This window comes from Juglans microcarpa x Juglans regia, chromosome 5S (genome assembly GCF_004785595.1).
Source record: "Juglans microcarpa x Juglans regia isolate MS1-56 chromosome 5S, Jm3101_v1.0, whole genome shotgun sequence".
NCBI lineage: Eukaryota > Viridiplantae > Streptophyta > Magnoliopsida > Fagales > Juglandaceae > Juglans > Juglans microcarpa x Juglans regia.
In genome coordinates this window covers 3,514,043-3,533,399 of record NC_054603.1, presented here as the reverse complement: position 1 = coordinate 3,533,399, position 19,357 = coordinate 3,514,043, and the positions used below count along the sequence as shown (strand labels likewise).

Here is a 19,357-nt window from a genome sequence, read left to right as displayed (position 1 = left end):
GATCGATCTTTGGTTTATTAATTTGGCATTTGAGTGTGTCATATAAATGGAGATTTTAATGTATCCAAGTCCTTAAATATTGCAAGATGCAGAAATGAAAGTAGGTGACATTGGTGGTTCAACTTCTTCCAAGAACAAGTCTAGATGAGTCACTAAGAAGCCAACCTATTTTCGAGGTTTGTTTGATCTAGAATAAGTACGTTTCATGTGATTGGCTAATTTGTGAATCTGGAAATAATCGAGTATTTATGAATTCTAGGCCATTTCCTGGACCTAGTTTATGCTTATCTCCATGACTGCAAATATGATTTCTCTTTTAGTAATTATCTCTTAGGTGAATCAGGTTAAGATTTGTTTTGCATCTATTTTCTTGTTCCCTGTTGTTTTGTGTTGGGTTATAGTCTTAAGGGCAGAATCTCTCTTAATAAGTACGTATTTAATTGAATAAGGGGTATAGAGTTAGCTTCAAACTTTGAACATTTGCTCTACTCTGATACTAAATTAAATTAACCAATTCATTTGTTCCAAAAGTATAGAAATAAGCAAACTTAATTCTTAGAATCATATCCCAACAATCTTGCATAAGCTGCATACAAACATATGATGATTTTCACATCCATAAAGGTCTAATTCCTAATTCCTTTCACAACCTGTCACCTGTGGGTTGAAGCATACATATAACTGGGCGAGTACCCACCAGAAGTGTTGAGATGTTCAACCAGATGAATGTTTCAAGGGCTCTTCATAATGTCTGACAATGAAGAATATGTCCCAAGAATTGCACAAATGACGCCCAATACAGCTATTGTGGAACTTGAAATAATCTGGTCATGTAAGGGAAGAAAAATAGTGTCAACAAAGTATGACAAACGAATACACTTTCAAAACGACATGAACATATAGAGGAAAACTTGTGAGCATAAAAGCTCTGGCTTTTCTGGAAGAGGGAAAGAACAAAAAGAAACCCAAATCAAACATTCTTTATACATTCATCCCTCCGAAATTTCAGTTCTTAACTGTTGTAAGAACTAATCTAGCGTAAAAAAAAGAGGAAAAAAGAAGAAGAAAAGAAACGAAAGGAAGACAGAAAAAGAAATAGTTAACTTTCCCTTCAGTTTTTAATCCAGCTTAATTACTCCTTACCCGTTTGAGGATTACTTATTACTCTTTTAGTCATTCAGCCCCAAGATCCAGTACAACGGAATTCTTTCTTTTGGTTATACCAGAATCTTTAGAGGAATAACCAGTGGATTACAATTTAGATCCACCATGAGTCAGTAGTCATAGTCCCAAATTCTCTCTCTCTCTCTCTCTCTCTCTCTCTCTCTCTCTACATTTTCCACTTTTCCAGATTACAACATGTTATAAGAGGAGAGATTTTCATGTATCATTTTGGGTTCTTCTACTTATATTGAATGGTGCTATTCATTTTGTTTTCAAGAATCGGTGGCGTTTGCCATAAACAAAAGCCAACATGTTACCTCAGCAGGTTCCATAGCAGCAGTTATCTAATGTGTAGGATGAAATTGCCATCAGACAATTCCACCAGATCTACAAATATTTTTCTTTATGATTTGGACAAAAATATGGGGGTAAAACTCTGCTCACCTGTGCCCTTGAAGCTTTCTGCCCAACGATTTTTAGAAAGCATAAAGCGGGCATTATAATTGCCTGGATCAGAACATCATCCACCACATAAAACATATCAGTCGTATGTCAAGTTGGCATAAATCAGCATTAGGAAACTTGAATGTTCTTTTATACCATGTTCTACCCAAAACTCTCTATTTAATGAAGTAATTGAAACATGCAGAATGTTATTGATTCAGTGTCTGGAATTCATTTTCCTGCAATTAACATTTGTGGAATACAGCTATGTATTTATTGAACTAAATTGCAGTCTTACCACAAGTATACTAAGGAAAGAACCGATTAAGGCCATCACAAGACCTGCAGCCAAACCAAAATGATTACAGTCATCTAGTTAGCTCAATCAACACCGGAAGTTGGTGAAGCTGGTCAAGAATGATAATGGATAAAAAGTAGCACATATTTCCCCGAAGTCCATAGGTAACAGAAATTAATTATAAGAAACATCTTCAGAAAGTATTCCTTGAAATAAACTGATTTCATTCAGGATAGAAAACTAAAAGTTGTGATGGCAGCAAGGTGACATCAGATCAAACACCAGGCAACCCCTAACTGACCTGATTCGGGATTTGAATTAAATGCACGCTTGCCCTTTAGCCAGTTTTACAAATGCTAATCTTGTTGCACTAGGTTCGAACACCATATTAGCAGTACATATCAGATATAATCACACATGTTATATAGTTATATCATTCGGGCCTCTATGTAAATATATAATTATATCCAGAGGTTCTCTAAACTTGATCTAACAAAAATGCTTCATGGCATTGAGCAATAGACTTGGCTCCAACCTCAATTGACTTCCCTTCAACCTCATACAGTTAAATAAAACTACAATTATTTAGACAAGGAAATGAACAATTTTGGGAAAAGCATATAACATGTAATTTACAAAAAATACATGTTTTCTGTCCAGAAGGGTATAATTTTGCCGATACTATTTCGATACATTTTGTATAATAAATATAAGATGATATTGAAAAATGTGAAGTATTTACTTCAAGTCAAGTTCCAAGAAATTACCAAAAAACGGAAGAAGAAAAGCCACACAAACTGAAGAAATGACAAGTGCTGTTCTTAGAAGAATGAAACAGCACACATTACTTGAAACTCTGATCGGAAGCAGCTCCTCGATACTCCTTGCCAAAGGGTTCATCAATAGAGCATATTTGTTGATTGTTAAGGGATCAGAGTTATTAAAAAAAAGAAAAAGAAAAAAGACAAATGATAAAGAAATACACGTAATTTGACTTCAATCAAAGAATAGTATCTGTGAAAAGGATATTTAGTGATTGGGTTAATAACCTGACAGAAAGCAAGAAATGGTAACTTAGAAACCACAAATGTACACAGACCAAAGTTCACGGATAAAATCCCATTTCAAAGAGAACTTCCAATCTCATACTTACCGTTGTCCAAATTGCAACTTTGGAAACAAATGCGTTTGGTGGCATATTCAAAGTTATCTGGGACAATGTTTGCTGACCAAACATGAGGTATCCCATGACAGCAACACCCCCATATATAAAGACACACAAAAGGAAACTGCACAGAAAGGAAAAAAAATTAAGGCATGAGTGATAGAAAGGCAAGTAAAATTTGCACCTGTTTGGAACCACAAATTTTCACCATATTACGAGTGCCTTGCTAAATTTCGTCTTGTCAGCCATTGATTGGTAGATATTTGGAAACACAGAATGCCCGGAATAGCAAAATCCATACACACCAATGACAAATGGAATGCCACTCCAGTTCACTACTTGAGCAGATTTATTGAATCCAATACCATCCGTTGTACCAAGGAAAAGAACACACAGGGCTATCAAAACTGTTGCAAGGACCCCACCAGCTACAAATAGATAACAAAAATTTGGTTATATCCAAAATTTCATGAACCCTATGGTGGCCTGAAAGAACAAGTTTGCAACACCTGAAAGGTATGAGATCAAACGGAGATCCCTCAACCAAACAGTTGGCAGAACAATCAGGGCAATTAGAATCCCAAACAAATGCATAGAGTCCAGATGAACACCAGACCAATCCACTGAAGTCCCAGGGAATAGTTTGGTAAGATTATCTCCTTCCAAAATAATAAATTCTACACAATAGGACTGCACATATGGAAAAGAAATCTTATTATTCCGACAAACAACTAAGGGCATACAGTTCAAGCAATCAGGATCTGAGTGTTACTTACATATAACTCACTGTACAAAAGAATCTGCACCAAGATCCATAAATACAGTAACATCAGAGATCTTGAATACAGAACAACCGAGAAATAAGTAAAAATAATATGTTGCAGTCTATTTCATCTCCCAAGATTACCAATTTAAATGTTCAAAAGAAAATAGAATGCAGAATAAATTTAAACTAGTCAGATTATCATGTCTGGAAGTATAAAATGAACCGACCAAACATGACAGTTAACATGCACCAAATAACATGACCAAGTCTTAATCTGAAAAGGAATACTAGATTGATAAGCAAAGGTTTGCCGTCAATTACTGTAAAGAACAAGCCTGAGCAACTTATAAACAAGATATTGAGCGTTCATTTAAGTTACAAGTAACTCACAGATATGAAAAGACGTCCAAATTGTCCAAAGGCAGCTTCTCCCAAGTCTGGGTAGGTTATGATACCTTCTTTGCTCTCAAAACAGTATCTCATGAGGGAGGCAGTGTAACAACATACAACTGCAAAAAGAACTAGCACTACTAAACTTGCCCAGCCACCTTCTTTCACTGTGTAAGGTGTAGAAAGAAGCCCAACTCCAGCCAACACATTAATTCCTACCTCAAAATAATTTGACGTTATGAAATTTTAAAAGAAAGTGAACACATAAAAGTTCAAATCAAAGAGCATAACAGATGACAGAAACATTTGTTCTTACGATTCTCAATAGGGTGGGCTATTACTCGATGTTGAAGCGTTTTTTCCCTTGTATGAGAAACATAAGTAGATAAAGCGGTGCGGAAGTTTGTCACAAATTAGACATTCTCTTCCATCAATGAATATTATTTACCAACACTTTTGTCACAACAGGAAGCTCATATGTGAGTTAGAATTGTAACAGAGCACCAGAACAAAAAGGCTTACCATTGAAGACAGTCTGAGTTAGGCTACAGCCATGACCAATAGGTAACTCCCCAGTAAGCTGCTTATTCAATGAGGCTTTCTCTGATAATGATGACTGAGCTCTTGAGATCTTATCCAAGTCTTCCTTCTGATGAGTTCTTTCATAATCAGACAGTAAAGGAGACCTTCCATCCAGATCTGAATTGCTTTTAGTACGATCATCAAAGCTTGAATACATAGCACTTGAACCAAGTCCAAGTAAACCAAAACTCGGTGATGCTGTGATGGTATAAGAATCGGTAGTTGCTCTGCCAGAAAATGACAAAAGAAACCGAGATAAAAAGGTTTAAGTACTTGAATGTATTCAGTCTATATATAATGACTTGAATTTCACACCCTTCCAAGTAATTCCTTTTTCCAGGTATGTCTTTACAACATTGTATTCAGATACTAAAGCCAACCTATTAAAGAAGACCTCTCCAGGTGTTTCGCGCTAGTTTTTGTATTGTACAATTATATAAAAGAAGTACCTGAGAGAACAGCTCTAATATTTTGCATTCAAACGAGAAACTAGAAGAGAAAAACCATTTTTTCTCATTTTCCTTGATGAACAAAAAAAAAAAAAAAAAACTAAAAACCAAAAAAAAAAACAGAGAGAGAGATAGAGACAAAAACAAAAACAAATTGCCATTCTCTTGAAGAAAGAGAAGATAATGAGAAAAAAAAGAAGAAAAATAGCACTTGTTATTGAAAATGCCGAAGTAAAAAAGGGTAGAGGATGCTTAGAAAATGAGATGAGATGAGATGAGATGAAAACTCTGTGAATAATAGTGAAATAGTTTGTGAATAGTAGCGAACTAGTTCAAGTTAAGATGTTTTATTAAACTTTAGAAAATGAGAAAAAAAGTTACATAAAAATACTATAAAGTTAAAAGTTTGGAAATATTAACTTGAAACAAAAATAAAAATATTATTTTCGTTTTGAGATTTGAAAATGTTGAATTGGTTTTTATTTTTTGTATTTTATTTGAAAGTTTGAGAAAGTTATAATGATTAGATGAAAAATTTAATGATTTAAAATTGAAAAATGTGTTTTAGTGATGTTTGTTAAAGAAATTATGAAAAATATTGAGATGAGATGGAAAACGTTTCCCAAACAACCCTTAATTCTTAGCAGATGTACCTTATGAAGTAACTAAATGGGGATATAAGGTTTGAGATTTTTTTAAAATGCTCATCAAGCGACTTGACAGTGACCTCTCAAGCTGGCACATGCAAATTGATTTAACATAATCATCACGCCCTAAGTCAAATCATGACACATGGTTATATGACATTGATTATGGCCAAATATCCTCCCACACACTTCAAGGAGTTGCAGAGTAACTATCGAGTACAATTCGGACGCACGTTTGTCTTTAAAACTTCAGTATGAGATGAAACCTGCTCATTTTCAATTTGATCTGAACAAAAACTACAAACCATTTGACACCATAAACTATAGATATTGGGTTTTTAAGGTAAGGATTAAGATTTTTATAAGTTTGGAAGAATATTGACCACTATTACAGCTCAGGCAGACTAACTAGACAATGTTTAACTCATTCGAAATTCCTTATTACCAACCAAATTATAAAGTGCAATTCCGGGTAAAAATTTTGGGGTTTAAATGATAGTGACCGTGCCGCGCTCAGCATGCAAGGCTTATCTCATGCATTTGTCAGACGGAGCGCAAAGCCACCAAACAGGGGCAACATGAAACGGGGAAAAATAAACTATTCATACTGTTTGGTTCAGTGGAAAATATATTTTCCTGTATTCTCTAAACCAAGTGAAGTCTGAGAAATCTTAAATGATTAAATAAAATGGTCAATGAAACAACTTGTTCCAAGAATAATAGAAACAAAATTACATTTCAAAGAAGCAATCTTTACAGAATTATTATGTTTCAAGAAAATACTTTATAGGATTGTTCAAAAACAAAAGAGGAAGAAACGAACACCTACCGGTAGCTCCGTGGCCATTGCTGAGAAGCGAAAGCATCAGAAGATGAACCCTGAAGATGAACATCTTCCTCGCCATGTTCAATATCACTACTGCTACTACCACTTCCACCACCATAAATCTTGTTCACTTCAATACCTTCATGATCATCATCATTCTCGTCCAAGAAGAAGAACTCAGCTTCTGTCTCCTTATCCTTATCTGCAGCCATTCGTATTTGGGTCTCTAGCAAGAGAAACAAACCCAAGGACGTGTGTCGGGATTGAAGATGGGAAGGTATGCGGTGCTTAGTTCTTGACGTTTGAGTTTTTCAAAAGAAAGTCTTGGGTGAACGTTACGTTAAGGTGTACAGATCATCTGGTCCAGATGGGTGGACGTGAAAGTGGACATATGTAGAAGAATCTAGCGGGTTTTGGAAGGAGGAGATAAACTGGAGAGATTCTGCTGTTTAGATACAAGATCGAGGAGTAATTATATTCTGTGCGTTCTCAATTTATGTTTATTAGGTTAGATTGGGTATTCAGAATACTTTATTATTATTTATTTATTATTATATCATTCATTTTTTATTATTTTTCATTAATATTAACAAAATATTTTAAAAAAATGGTAATTAAATATAAAACTCTTTTTAATTTTGAATTTTTTATCTAATTTTTATTTAATCATTATAATTTTTAACAAACTTCAAAATAAAAAAATAAAAATCAATACAATCTTTTCAAATTTTAAAATAAAAATAATATTAATTTTTTATTAACTTTATAATATTTTTATTCAAATTTTTTTTTTATTTTCTCAAAATCCAATAAATATCTTAATTCAAACTATTTTACTACTATTCATATTCTTTTAAATATTTCAAATGTCTAAACATAAGCATTCTAAGAAAGTACTAATTAAGCATTTTCCTTACAAACCATTTTCCTTATAACATGCGCAATTTATTTTTTTAAGCCAATGAGATTTCATGATTGAATATTATTATAAGATTATATCTATGAGTGGTTTGGATTTAGAGATGAATTGAGATGCTTTATAAATAATAAAATAAAAGTTAAATTATTTATTATATTTTGTGTGAAAATTTAGAAAAATTGTTTTAAGATTTAAAAAACTTAAATTGTTTATTATATTTTGTGTGAAAATTTAGAAAAATTGTTTTAAGATTTAAAAAATTTAAATTATTTATTAATTTTGTGTGAGAATTTAAAAAAATTATAATGATAAGAAGAGATAAATTGAGATAAATTGAAGTAAATTTTGAATACAAATGATACAGTTTCTTATAGATAATTTGGTCTTGATCACAGTTAAAGGCCAGTGAATATATATACGTATATATATACAGCCCGCTTTTAAGTTATGGACTCCAACTAATTTATGTATTTTTGTGTCGTATACGTTAAATTCTTGCGGTTTTGTCTTTAGCCTTTTACAGATGAGATAAATTAGTTGAGAATTAAAAATAAAATAAAATATTATTAAAAATATATTTTTAATAATATTTTGTTTTAAAATTTAAATTATTTTATGTAAAAATTAAAAATAATTATAATAATAAAATAAAATAAAATAAAATAAAATAAAATGAGATGAATTTAAAAAAATTGTTAAGCAAACGAGGCCGACAAAGGCAGCCTATCCTAACTCTGGAGAGAAGCATGTGTTATTCAGTGTACAAATTACGTAAGGACGGAAAATATGTGTATCACTGACGCCTGTAGATAAAGACAACAGAAATGTTAATCATCCGGTAAAGTATTCCGTCCCGATGCCAAAAAAACTTTTGTTTTTTTATTTTTTATTTTATTTAATAATTAAAGAAGTATTTTTAATAATATTATATATTTTTTAAAAAAATATAATTAAAAATATAAAAATAAAATAAAATAAAACAAATAAAAAAAATTGTTCTTGACCAACTCGTGCTGTAGCACTGCTCGATAAGACAATTCAATTTGTTGTCATTCTAATATCCTTCTGCGCATGACGCCCCCTCTCCTCTGAATCAGTACAGTAATCTTGTTATTCTGGTTTCTCTATTGCACGAGGAGATGCCGATATTGCCTAACAAAATCAGTTTCGTTTTTATTGAAGTTATAAATTATTTTATAATAAAAATAATTTTATAATTAAGTGTACCATATCAAATGATTTGTGAATTTCTTTTTATTAAATTTTTTATAATTGCTATTAAAGTAAATTCTATAATATTTATTACTGTAAAAAATTCACATGAATATGGATAAATAATACAGAGTTTATTTCATATATATATATATCACTTTACTACCTAAATAAATCTATTGATCCTCCAAGGAGGGATTGTTGATTGATACAGGATTTACTAGCATTGGGGAAGTGATCAGGCATCACTTCTGGCAGCTAGGGCTGAGCACCGACCCTTTTGGAGTCGGAGGGCCCATCCTCCGACTACGACTGTGTCGGAGGTTGAATTCGACCTCCAACTCCGACTCCGAACTGTGTCGAATCCGCTCCGACTCCGACTCCGACTTGTCGGAACGGAGTCGGATTTTTAGACTTTTTTTTTTTTGTCTTTTCTAACTTCATATTTGACTCACTTTTTCTTAAAAAAAAAAATTGTGGGCTTTCAAATTTCAATTTTCTCAAAATTACAATCTAAACTTAAACTTTTGATTATAACAAAAAATACAACTAAATAAAACAAGTAATATATATTAATACTATATATTATACTAATAGTGATATTAATACTATATATAGTTATAGTGATTAGTATAACTATATTAGTATAAGTTATAGTGATTTAGTATAATCCTATAAGTTATAACTATAGTCTATATTAGTATTAGTATTAGTTATAGTGATTAGCATAACTATATATTAGTATTTGCTATAGTGATTTTAATTTAGTATAACTATATAATAGTATTAGTATAAATATTATACTAACTATATCACTGATAGTATTAGTATACTAGTAGTCTACTACTAGTATATCACTGATTCACTATAGTTAATAGTATCATATAGTAATATAGTATTAGTAATTAATACTATAGTGATTTATATAGTAATTTATATATAGACTTAAAGTGGATTACTAATAGTATTAGTATTAGGCCATAAATCTAATTATTATACTAATGAATAGTGTGTATTAGTATTACTAATATAGTATTACTAATATATTTATCAAAAGGAATATATTGAGAATTTATTAGGTCAAAAAATATAATTAATACAAGATATTGCTATATAAAATTTATATGAATAATACTTTAGTTATTATAGTTTAGACATTAGTATTAAATGTTATTATAAATTTATAGATTAGTGTTTATCCATTAGGATTACATGTTGATGTTATTATGCATCTTAGTATTTATAGTATATTATATATACATTAATATTACATGCTATTATATTTATATATTAGTAATTTAGTGTTACATGGTAGTAAATTAGTAATATTGTAAATTTGTAATAGTATGATATTTACATATAGTCATATACTAAACTATTATTAGTCAATTTAGTCTATATATTATAGTATAAATATATTATTTAACTAGTATATTATTGAGTTTAACTAACTATATAAGATATAGTTGTATAAAATTTAAATAGTTAATATATAGAAAAACACAATTTTTTTTTTTTTATAAAATATGTATAAAATCGGAGGCGGAGGTGGAGGCGGAGTCGGAGGGCCAAGTCGGAGGCGGAGGCGGAGTCGGATTCGGAGGCGGAGGGTCGGAGTCGGATTGGAGCAGAGTTGGAGTCGGTTCACCATTGACTCCGACTCCGACTAATCGGAGTCAGAGCGGAGCCGGAGCGGAGTCGGATTGTCGGATTTTTTGCTCAGCCCTAAGTCTTTTGCCATTGTCTTCATTCTTGGGAAACTGGACAACATGGAAAATTATTTTTGGATATAATCCCACTGATCTCTGGTATGTATTACTCTGTATCCATTCAGTTATCCATAGAAGCGTTATGATCGGAGTGAGCACTAATTTAAAACAAAACATGACTTTTCTGGGTCTGGTTTTCTTATCCAAATTTAGCAATCTAAGTTCCCCATTTTTGTAAGGGATTGAACCCAAAAAAACAGAAAACATCGCCTAGCCTTTTGCCCTTCTCTCCAACTGTCATGGTTTTCAGAGGTTGTAGGAGATGAACGAGTCTCTGTCCCTCTGAATCCGAAAGACAGAACAGGAGAAAATTGAGCTTCTCTGACCAATAAGAGAATGTTTCGTGGTTTCTGATTTAAGTTTCATCACAAAGAGACATGAAGAAGTAGGAACATGTAAATCTAGTTTTGAACAAGTTCAATCCGACACACGCTTAAGACAAAATAATAACTATAATAAGAATAATAATATTAATAATTCAATTCGACACGGCTAATTAATGGCTTGCAGGGCTTGATCTTGCCCACTTCACTAGTGACAAGTGTCCAGATCTAGACATTTCATTGTACGAATACTATGTACACCTGTCATGAGAATGGCATAACCACAACCAAGACCAAAATTTTACACCACCATGACCGTTTGTTCTGGTTCAGAAAGAAAAGGAGCTCTTTGGTTCAATCGCTCTTTTCGCTTCCTTCAAAAAAACAAACAAAGAAATATTGATCAGAAAGAGATGACATTGACAGATTCAACATTCTCCGATCCTTCCCTATCAATAATTCGTCGTTGCACGATTCTATTTTCATCTGGGTCTTCATGATTTCCTCCAAATAAGTACTATCTAATCCAATTTCGTACAAGTTTCCATCAATATATCGCTTTGTAAATAGTAAGGCAATGTGAAGAAACACAGAATTTAGAGGAAAGAAGAAAAACATTGCACAATGAGCAAAGAAAGCGGTGTTCTAAAGGCATGGGAGGCCACGCTGCGCAAGACACAGGCTGCAAAAAAACGCGCCAACAGCTTCTTCAGCACAACGTCGGTAGCTCATGCAGAAGATGAAGACGACAGCGACAGTGATGAAAACGACAACAATGGGAGTCCCGGCACCGGCGAAATATACCAATCAGAGAGGGTTCTCCCCAACGGTGACTACTATACAGGCCAATGGTCCGACAACTTTCCTCACGGACAGGGAAAGTACCTTTGGACGGACGGGTGCATGTACGTGGGAGAGTGGTTTAGAGCCAAAAACATGGGGAAAGGAAGGTTTAGTTGGCCTTCCGGGGCCACATACGAGGGCGAGTTCAAGAGCGGATATATGGATGGGATCGGCACGTATACAGGCTCTAACGGGGATACGTACAAGGGACAATGGATCATGAATTTGAAGCATGGCCATGGCGTGAAGAGCTATGCCAATGGAGATTGGTACGAAGGAGAATGGAGGAGAGGGTTACAAGAAGGAACAGGGAGATATCAATGGAAGAATGGGCAGCATTACATTGGAGAATGGAAGAACGGAGAGATTCGTGGAAAGGGTACGTTTTTTTGGACAAATGGGAACAGGTATGATGGGCATTGGGAAGATGGTCTGCCTAAAGGGAATGGAACTTTCAACTGGCCAGATGGGGGTTTTTACGTGGGGAACTGGAGCAAGGATCCGAGTGAGCAAAATGGGACGTATTATCCACCAGGATCATCCCCAGAAGCTAATCTTGAATGGGATCCTCAAGATGTGTACAATGTTGATTTGAGTGACTGCAAGATTTGTCCAGGAGAGAAGGTTTCGATTCTGCCATCGCAAAAGAAGCTTGCATTGTGGAGATCATCCAAGTCCGGGGATGGTGCTAAGCCTAGGAGAATGTCAGTTGATAATGATAGGGTAAGCGTTGGCGTGGAGAGGCCATTGGACAGAACTCAAGCGTGGGAAAGTGATGAATCCAGTGATAATATTCCTCGACGTAGGAATTCATTGATGGCGAGCAGAGATTTTGAGGATGATTTGGTGGGTCTGCATATCGATGATGCAAATCCAAGGGGGAGTACCTCTAGTGGTTTACCAATGAAAGTACCTCGGAGAGCAAAGAGACAAGGAGAGACAATATGCAAGGGGCACAAGAACTATGAGCTGATGCTAAATTTGCAGTTGGGAATCAGGTATTATTAAGACATATTATATATATATATATACACACTACATTCTCGTCTTACTCGCATCTTAGTTCTTACTATATTGTTGTGATACTAACCATCAATTCTTATTTAAACAAATAAGATTTATTTTAATGATGATTGATGGACAATTCTACGCAAGTACAACATGATGAAAGTGGACCAATTAAGAATGTAACATATTACTGAATAGTCTTTTGTCACCTTTAATTTCATGTGGCACACTTCATTTCAACCATTTTGCATGATTTATGTCGGTCGTGCCATTTTTTTTGGTTTTATAAACCGCAGATGGTCTTTCTTAATTGGTTTCTTGGGCTCATTAAGAATGTCTTCTTTATGGAGAGGCTAGCTAGCACTTAGGAATGAATTGGCTCTGTTTGATAATCAAAATTTAGTATTTCATTCGAATCTTCTATTCAAATGCCAGAATTATGAGAACTTTAAAGATTATAAACTTATTTTTCAGTTTCTTGCGCGCTTAGTTTTCTCAGCAACCAAAGGACAAATCAATTAAAACTGGAATTGGCTAACATTAATACTTTGGAACAGTTGTCGCCCATGCAACAATGCTCCCCATTGGTCTATTCTTATAAATGAACTGTGCAGCTGCTTTAATTTCCAAAAGTAACTTCATTGATTCCCATTTACTTACCCAGTAAAGTTCAGTTCAGAAGGTTTTCTTTTTGGGCATGACATCACTTCCCAGAGGCTAGATCGAGTTGTGTTAATTAGGGATGATAATTCTGCTTGCTGCAACGATTTGTGCATGTTTTCTTATGTTCGACACTTATTTTCTTCTTCACTCCTTACCATGCAAACAAAAATGACGACTACAAAGATACAAAAAACTATGAACTTAAAAGTTTTCCCTTTCCTGACTTTCACACGTAGTTTATGAATATGAGTAGTACTGCATGGTGTTTTTTTCACTCAATATGGAATTGATTGAACAGGCATTCTGTTGGAAGACCTGCTCCAACTCATGCATCCCTTGATTTGAAGGCTTCAGCTTTTGACCCCAAGGAAAAAGTATGGACGAGATTTCCTCCAGAAGGATCCAAGTACACTCCACCACATCAGTCCTGTGAATTTAAATGGAAGGACTACTGCCCATTAGTGTTCAGGTGAATCCTTGAAATTTTAAATTTGTTTCTACTGTTGGTTTTTTCTTGTGCACTTGTGCATTTAATATTTCAATACCCTTGTCACAATTTCTGCTGATTACAAACTTTGACCATATATCATGCATTTTTCGTTTTCAGGACCTTAAGGAAGTTGTTCAAGGTAGATCCAGCTGATTACATGATATCGATCTGCGGCAATGATGCTCTTAGGGAACTCTCCTCTCCTGGTAAAAGTGGAAGTTTCTTCTACTTGACCAACGATGATCGCTACATGATAAAGACTATAAAAAAGGCAGAAGTAAAAGTGAGTTTAATTACATGGTTATGCCCACATATTTCGTTTAAAGTACCGATTTCTAATTATAATCCACTGATTAATTTCATGCCACAGGTTCTTATAAGGATGCTTTCTGCCTATTATAACCATGTCCGAGCCTTTGAAAACACTCTTGTGACCAAATTCTATGGACTGCACTGTGTAAAATTAACTGGGCCTACCCAGAAGAAGGTAGAACTGCTAGTGGTTCTATACAAAATCTGTACAAGAAAATTGTATCAAAGTAACAGGGCCATTATTTTTTGCCTTTCCTTTTAATATTAAGGAATCTAACAACTATCAGACTATATATCACTTTAAGAACTATACCAATCTGTAAGTCCTCTTGGTTTACACATACAGTAAGGAAAAGTACTTTCAAGTAATGTGGTCAAGTAATTTGGTTGATGATATAGGTACGGTTCATCATAATGGGAAATCTCATGTGTACTGAATATAGCATCCATAGACGCTTTGACTTGAAGGGATCTTCCCTTGGCCGCACATCAGATAAGTCTGAGACAGAGATTGATGAAACCACTATCCTTAAAGACCTTGATCTAAACTTTATATTCCGACTGCAGAAGTCATGGTTTCAAGAGTTTTGCAGGTGAATATGGTTTAATTTCCTTCAGTCTATACTTGCTTTGTTCAACTCTCATCATGCCAAACAAGTACCATTGCCACCACGTGGAGCTCTATTTCCATTTTCTTAATTTTGCCTTTCTAAATGTACATTTGTTTTTGCAGGCAAATTGATAGGGACTGTGAGTTTCTCGAGCAGGAGAGAATTATGGACTATAGTCTTTTGGTGGGTATTCACTTCAGAGAAACATCAGCTGCAGGTGACCTGATTCCTTCCGGAGCCCCCACTCCCTCTGGAGCGCGGACTCCTACAGGTCTCTGGACACCTAATTCCGGAGCCCGGACACCTTCCGGAGCACGGACTCCTACAGGAGCACGGACGCCTACAGGAGCACGGACACCTACAAGTCGTTTTTCACTCTTTCCGAAGATTACTTGGACTAGATTCTTAATCTTGTATCTATTTTTTTCACTTAAAACAATGGACTGTTATCTTTCTTACAGGTGATTCTCTGAGTGAAGGACTTCCTCGTCTTTCAAGAGCAGACACGGGTCAGCTTCTTCTAGACCCATCCAGGTGAAAGTTCTGTCTTATAATCCAAATATGTGAAATAGTCTCCATGCAGTAAAAATATATTCCTATATGTCCTTGGTTTGCTTTCAATGAGAAAACATTCAGGTCTAATGCCTGTAGTAAGAGGATGACAGAAAGAGTTAGGAAGGCATTCTTACTGGGAAAGGAAACACCTCATGGAGAACAAGAATCAAAGAAAGAGTACTGGTCATAAGGGAGAATGAGATGGCGGCCTTGATGCTCCTCCAAAGTTTTTCTAATAATTAGTGGGTAACTTGTACACCTCAGATAAAAAGTTCCATGCCTGCGGCTTGCGCGCCCAGGCTAAAAATTGGCTTCATTGCATAGTAAGTTGAAACTGAGGATAAAACGCCTTGTGGTTTTGGAACATGACAGAGTTAACCTGGATTCCACAGAGACCAGCATATATCCTAAGAGCTAGCACTACATCGTTATCATTCGAACAGAAACTAGAGATAAGAGAGAATGTTCTGATATAATGGTGTGTCGATATTGCAGGTGGGCCAGTATTAAACTTGGTTTGAACATGCCTGCAAGGGTGGAAAAAACTGTGAGACGAACTGATCATTATGAATTCCAGATCAGTGGAGAACCAACAGGGGAGTATTATGAGGTTATTATGTTTTTCGGAATAATTGACATTCTTCAAGACTACGACATCAGCAAGAAGATCGAACATGCATACAAGTCCATCCAGTACGACCCTACCTCTATATCTGCTGTTGATCCAAGGCAATATTCAAGGCGCTTTCGAGAATTCATATTTAACATCTTTGCAGAAGACAGTTGAAATAAATCAAGTAGTTAGTGCTTGCATTTTGGGCCATCATACATATATATATATACCCCAAGATCGAAGTCTGCGTTTCACATCACTAATCTTCAAGTATCTTGGGATCGGACGTTGCAGCCAGGCGCGTCTTCTCCCAGCTGTATGACGGTGGCCATGCATGCATATACTTTCACCATGTTCGTGTATGGCCATCTGTGGCTTTCAGGGCTTAGTTCCACGCCTTCTACATAGTTTTGTTTGCTTCTTTTGTACGTCCATTTTTTATGTTCTTTCCTCCGCTTTATATACATCGATATATATATATATATATATATATATATATAATATGATTTGCGAAATTATAGAAATGCTATAAGCAGGAGCACTTGAAGTGTATCCAATTGTAAATTGCATCAGAATTTATCATCTTCATCTGCAAATAAAAAGATCAATAAATTTTATTATCTATATCTTAAACACACATAACCAAAAAATAAGAAATTCATTATATTTGAAAAATAAAAAATTTTATTCTCAAACGGGTATATAAAACACATATAATAAAATACTTGCATGACCTTATTTGATTTAAAATACAAATTTAAAATATTAAATCTTATAAATTACATATTACTATTTAGAAAAATTCTATTCAACATCCCTATAACACATATACTTTCTTTTTGTTTTTTATATTGTTACTTTTTTTTCTCTTAACATGTGTGTGGTGTACGGATGGTGAGTTGAAAAAATTCTACTATTTAAATGGAAAAATTCTATTTATCATTATTTTTCTTATCATCCCATGATGTGATATTAAATGATAAGTTCACAAGTAAAACAAAACAAATAGTTTCTAATCATTTGATGTCACATTATGAGATGATGTGAGAATGATGAAAAAGAGGATGATGAGTAACATTATTGATTTAAATGAAGTAAATGCTATAATGCTACTATCATCTCTACACCACACATTAATATGTGATTGTTCTTCTATTTAAATATGCATATTTACATATCAATATGTATGCGTTTAAATAGAATGATAAAAATAAAAAATCACATATTGATACGTGATATAAAAAATAATAAGTATAATTTTTATGCTATAAATGTGAAGATTTATATTATTTTTAGATGTTGAGCTAAGTTGATATGAGTTTAATTCTTTATGAATAGAAGTGAGTTGAGATGATAGAGTAAGTTTTGTGGCGCCCGCCTAAGATAAGTTTAGATGTATTTGGATGTTAAGATGATTTTAGATGTATTTATAAAAAGTTAAAAAAGATTGTAGATCCTACGTATAAAGATGTATTGAGTTAAAAAAATTATAAATCACATGTATAAAGAGGTATTGAGTTGACTGATATTTAAAAATTAGTGAATTATATATTTAGATAATAGATTAGGTTTAAATTTGAATTCAACTCATACGAGCTGAGCTCTTCGGTGTTCCAAACGTAGCCAAGTCTCCTTCGAGAAGTCTCCTGCGAGAAAGACATCCTTTCCGGTGACTGACAAAAGCCCGAATAACACCGTCAATGCGACGCAATTACCGAAACAGATTCAATCGTAAACTGGCAATTGCCAGTTATGCGGTGGGCCAGCACGACGCGCGTGCGTCCTTTCTCAGAGTCGACAAAAAGGTGTGGCGGAGGAGACCTAATATGATGGTGACAGAGCGTTTGGTCAATGTTACAGTATGAGTACGTGGCATGGGATCGCGAAACCTACGTGTGAGTGGCTACTTGGTGCAGCTTTTCAATGCTGGTCGTGACATATTTGATATAGAATCATCGTAGGCCCCGCTCGTCGGCAAAAGTCATCTACGCTCCTTCTACTATATTAACAAAAATAAATTAAAATACACTCTAAATACTTCACCTAACATACTAAAAAATAAAAGAAAATACTATGCATCCCGCTCGGATGTCCCGCTCCTACTTTTCGCTTGACGTGGAATTCCACGTTGTAAGCGTTTGAAAATTAATAAAAGAGACCGCCTGTTTGAGCAATGCACTTATGAGAAAGCATCATTTCGTCTTCAACCTTCTTTGTTTTCAATAAACAGTCTTCAATAAATGAACACATCAAAAAACCATCCTGTGCTCGCACCAAGAAAAACTCAGAAATTTAAAAATAAAGTCGTATATCTCTCCATTTCATCTTCAATCTTCTTTATCTTCAAGTAAATTAAACACATCAACAAAATAAACTCATCCCGTGCGAAACTCATAAATATTTCGTATTCAAGCTAGAGAAACCCATCCAACCAAAAAGAAACTAGATCCTCTTCAAGCCTTCATCCATCCGATGCCCAAAGAGATCCATTTTGAGAAACCCACCCTTTTTGTCGCCTCCCCTTCAAGCCTCCATCCATGTTCTGGGTTGAGTCAGTTCCTAAATAACTAGAAAACCCACCCTTCCCTTCTTTCTGTTGCTTGGGTGAGGAGCGTAACAACAAAACATGTGACAGGCCTATATATTTATAGAGCTGCAGATGATACGAGCTCAGAAAAGATGACACAAAACAACGAAGAGCAACACTAATAGTAGTGTTCCAAACCCAAAACAAGAAAAAAGTTGTATTTCCAGTGACAATAGGAAAAAACTAGTACTAAACAAAACATCCTGGATGTGGAACATGGTTTTTATTCTTTTTTCTATTTTTTTTCCCTTCAATGTTAGAACTATTCTTAGTTAGAACACAGCTTGATTTCCTGCATTTTTGTAAATTCTAGAGAGAAAATGGAATGAAATGAACATCGGCGGTTGGAGATTTTCACTTTTGAAGATGAAATGAGGAGCATGGGAGGGGGATGTTGGGCAAGAGACAAAGTTTTTTTTTTTTAAAAAAAAAAAAAAAAAACGTGGCAAGCCATGTACAATGGGAAGCTCAAACGGTATGTTTGAGCGGTAACTGTAGCATTGTCCAAAAACAAAAGCAATAAGGTATGAAAATATTTTAGTGTTTAATTTAAGGCTCTAATCAAGTTTAATTGTAACTTAATAAACAAGGCTGATGCCGACTTTTGGAATTCAACTCAAGTTAGGTTACACTCGATTTTCTGCGAGTATCTGATCTCATTGAGCCTTGAATGTTCAATTTTTAAATTGAGAAATGCTTTACCGACTTTTGGAATTCAACT

At 34.4% G+C, this 19,357-nt stretch overlaps 2 protein-coding genes across 2 annotated transcripts; one reads left to right on the top strand and one right to left on the bottom strand.

Annotated features, from left to right (window-relative positions):
* Positions 1-464: 464 nt before the first annotated feature.
* LOC121267725 (amino acid transporter AVT1A-like) lies at positions 465-7,188 on the bottom strand. The gene is made up of 12 exons (XM_041171742.1): positions 6,735-7,188; positions 4,750-5,036; positions 4,228-4,442; positions 3,848-3,871; positions 3,581-3,761; positions 3,280-3,499; positions 3,060-3,195; positions 2,936-2,955; positions 2,674-2,819; positions 1,907-1,950; positions 1,609-1,671; positions 465-824 (listed from the first exon to the last, which is right to left on the bottom strand). The coding sequence occupies exons 1-12, from the start codon at positions 6,941-6,943 to the stop codon at positions 732-734; spliced, it is 1,638 nt and encodes a 545-aa protein (XP_041027676.1). The 5' UTR covers positions 6,944-7,188; the 3' UTR covers positions 465-731.
* A 4,120-nt stretch (positions 7,189-11,308) lies between these two features.
* Positions 11,309-16,568, top strand: LOC121267369 (phosphatidylinositol 4-phosphate 5-kinase 5-like). The gene is made up of 8 exons (XM_041171241.1): positions 11,309-12,795; positions 13,767-13,937; positions 14,076-14,241; positions 14,329-14,445; positions 14,670-14,863; positions 15,004-15,245; positions 15,343-15,415; positions 15,932-16,568. Exons 1-8 carry the CDS (start codon positions 11,579-11,581, stop codon positions 16,221-16,223), a joined length of 2,472 nt encoding a protein of 823 aa, XP_041027175.1. The 5' UTR covers positions 11,309-11,578; the 3' UTR covers positions 16,224-16,568.
* Positions 16,569-19,357: the final 2,789 nt, after the last annotated feature.

Excerpts from the sequence above, each read along its gene's own strand:
- LOC121267725 (XM_041171742.1), bottom strand. The coding sequence starts at position 6,943 with ATGGCTGCAGATAAGGATAAGGAGACAGAAGCTGAGTTCTTCTTCTTG. Across the intron at positions 3,872-4,227 it reads TTGGACGTCTTTTCATATCT|ATTCTTTTGTACAGTGAGTT; the intron begins GTGAGTTACTTG and ends ATCTTGGTGCAG. Across the intron at positions 1,672-1,906 it reads CTTTCCTTAGTATACTTGTG|GCAATTATAATGCCCGCTTT; the intron begins GTAAGACTGCAA and ends GTTCTGATCCAG.
- LOC121267369 (XM_041171241.1), top strand. The coding sequence starts at position 11,579 with ATGAGCAAAGAAAGCGGTGTTCTAAAGGCATGGGAGGCCACGCTGCGC. Across the intron at positions 14,242-14,328 it reads TAAAAAAGGCAGAAGTAAAA|GTTCTTATAAGGATGCTTTC; the intron begins GTGAGTTTAATT and ends TTCATGCCACAG. Across the intron at positions 15,416-15,931 it reads CTTCTTCTAGACCCATCCAG|GTGGGCCAGTATTAAACTTG; the intron begins GTGAAAGTTCTG and ends TCGATATTGCAG.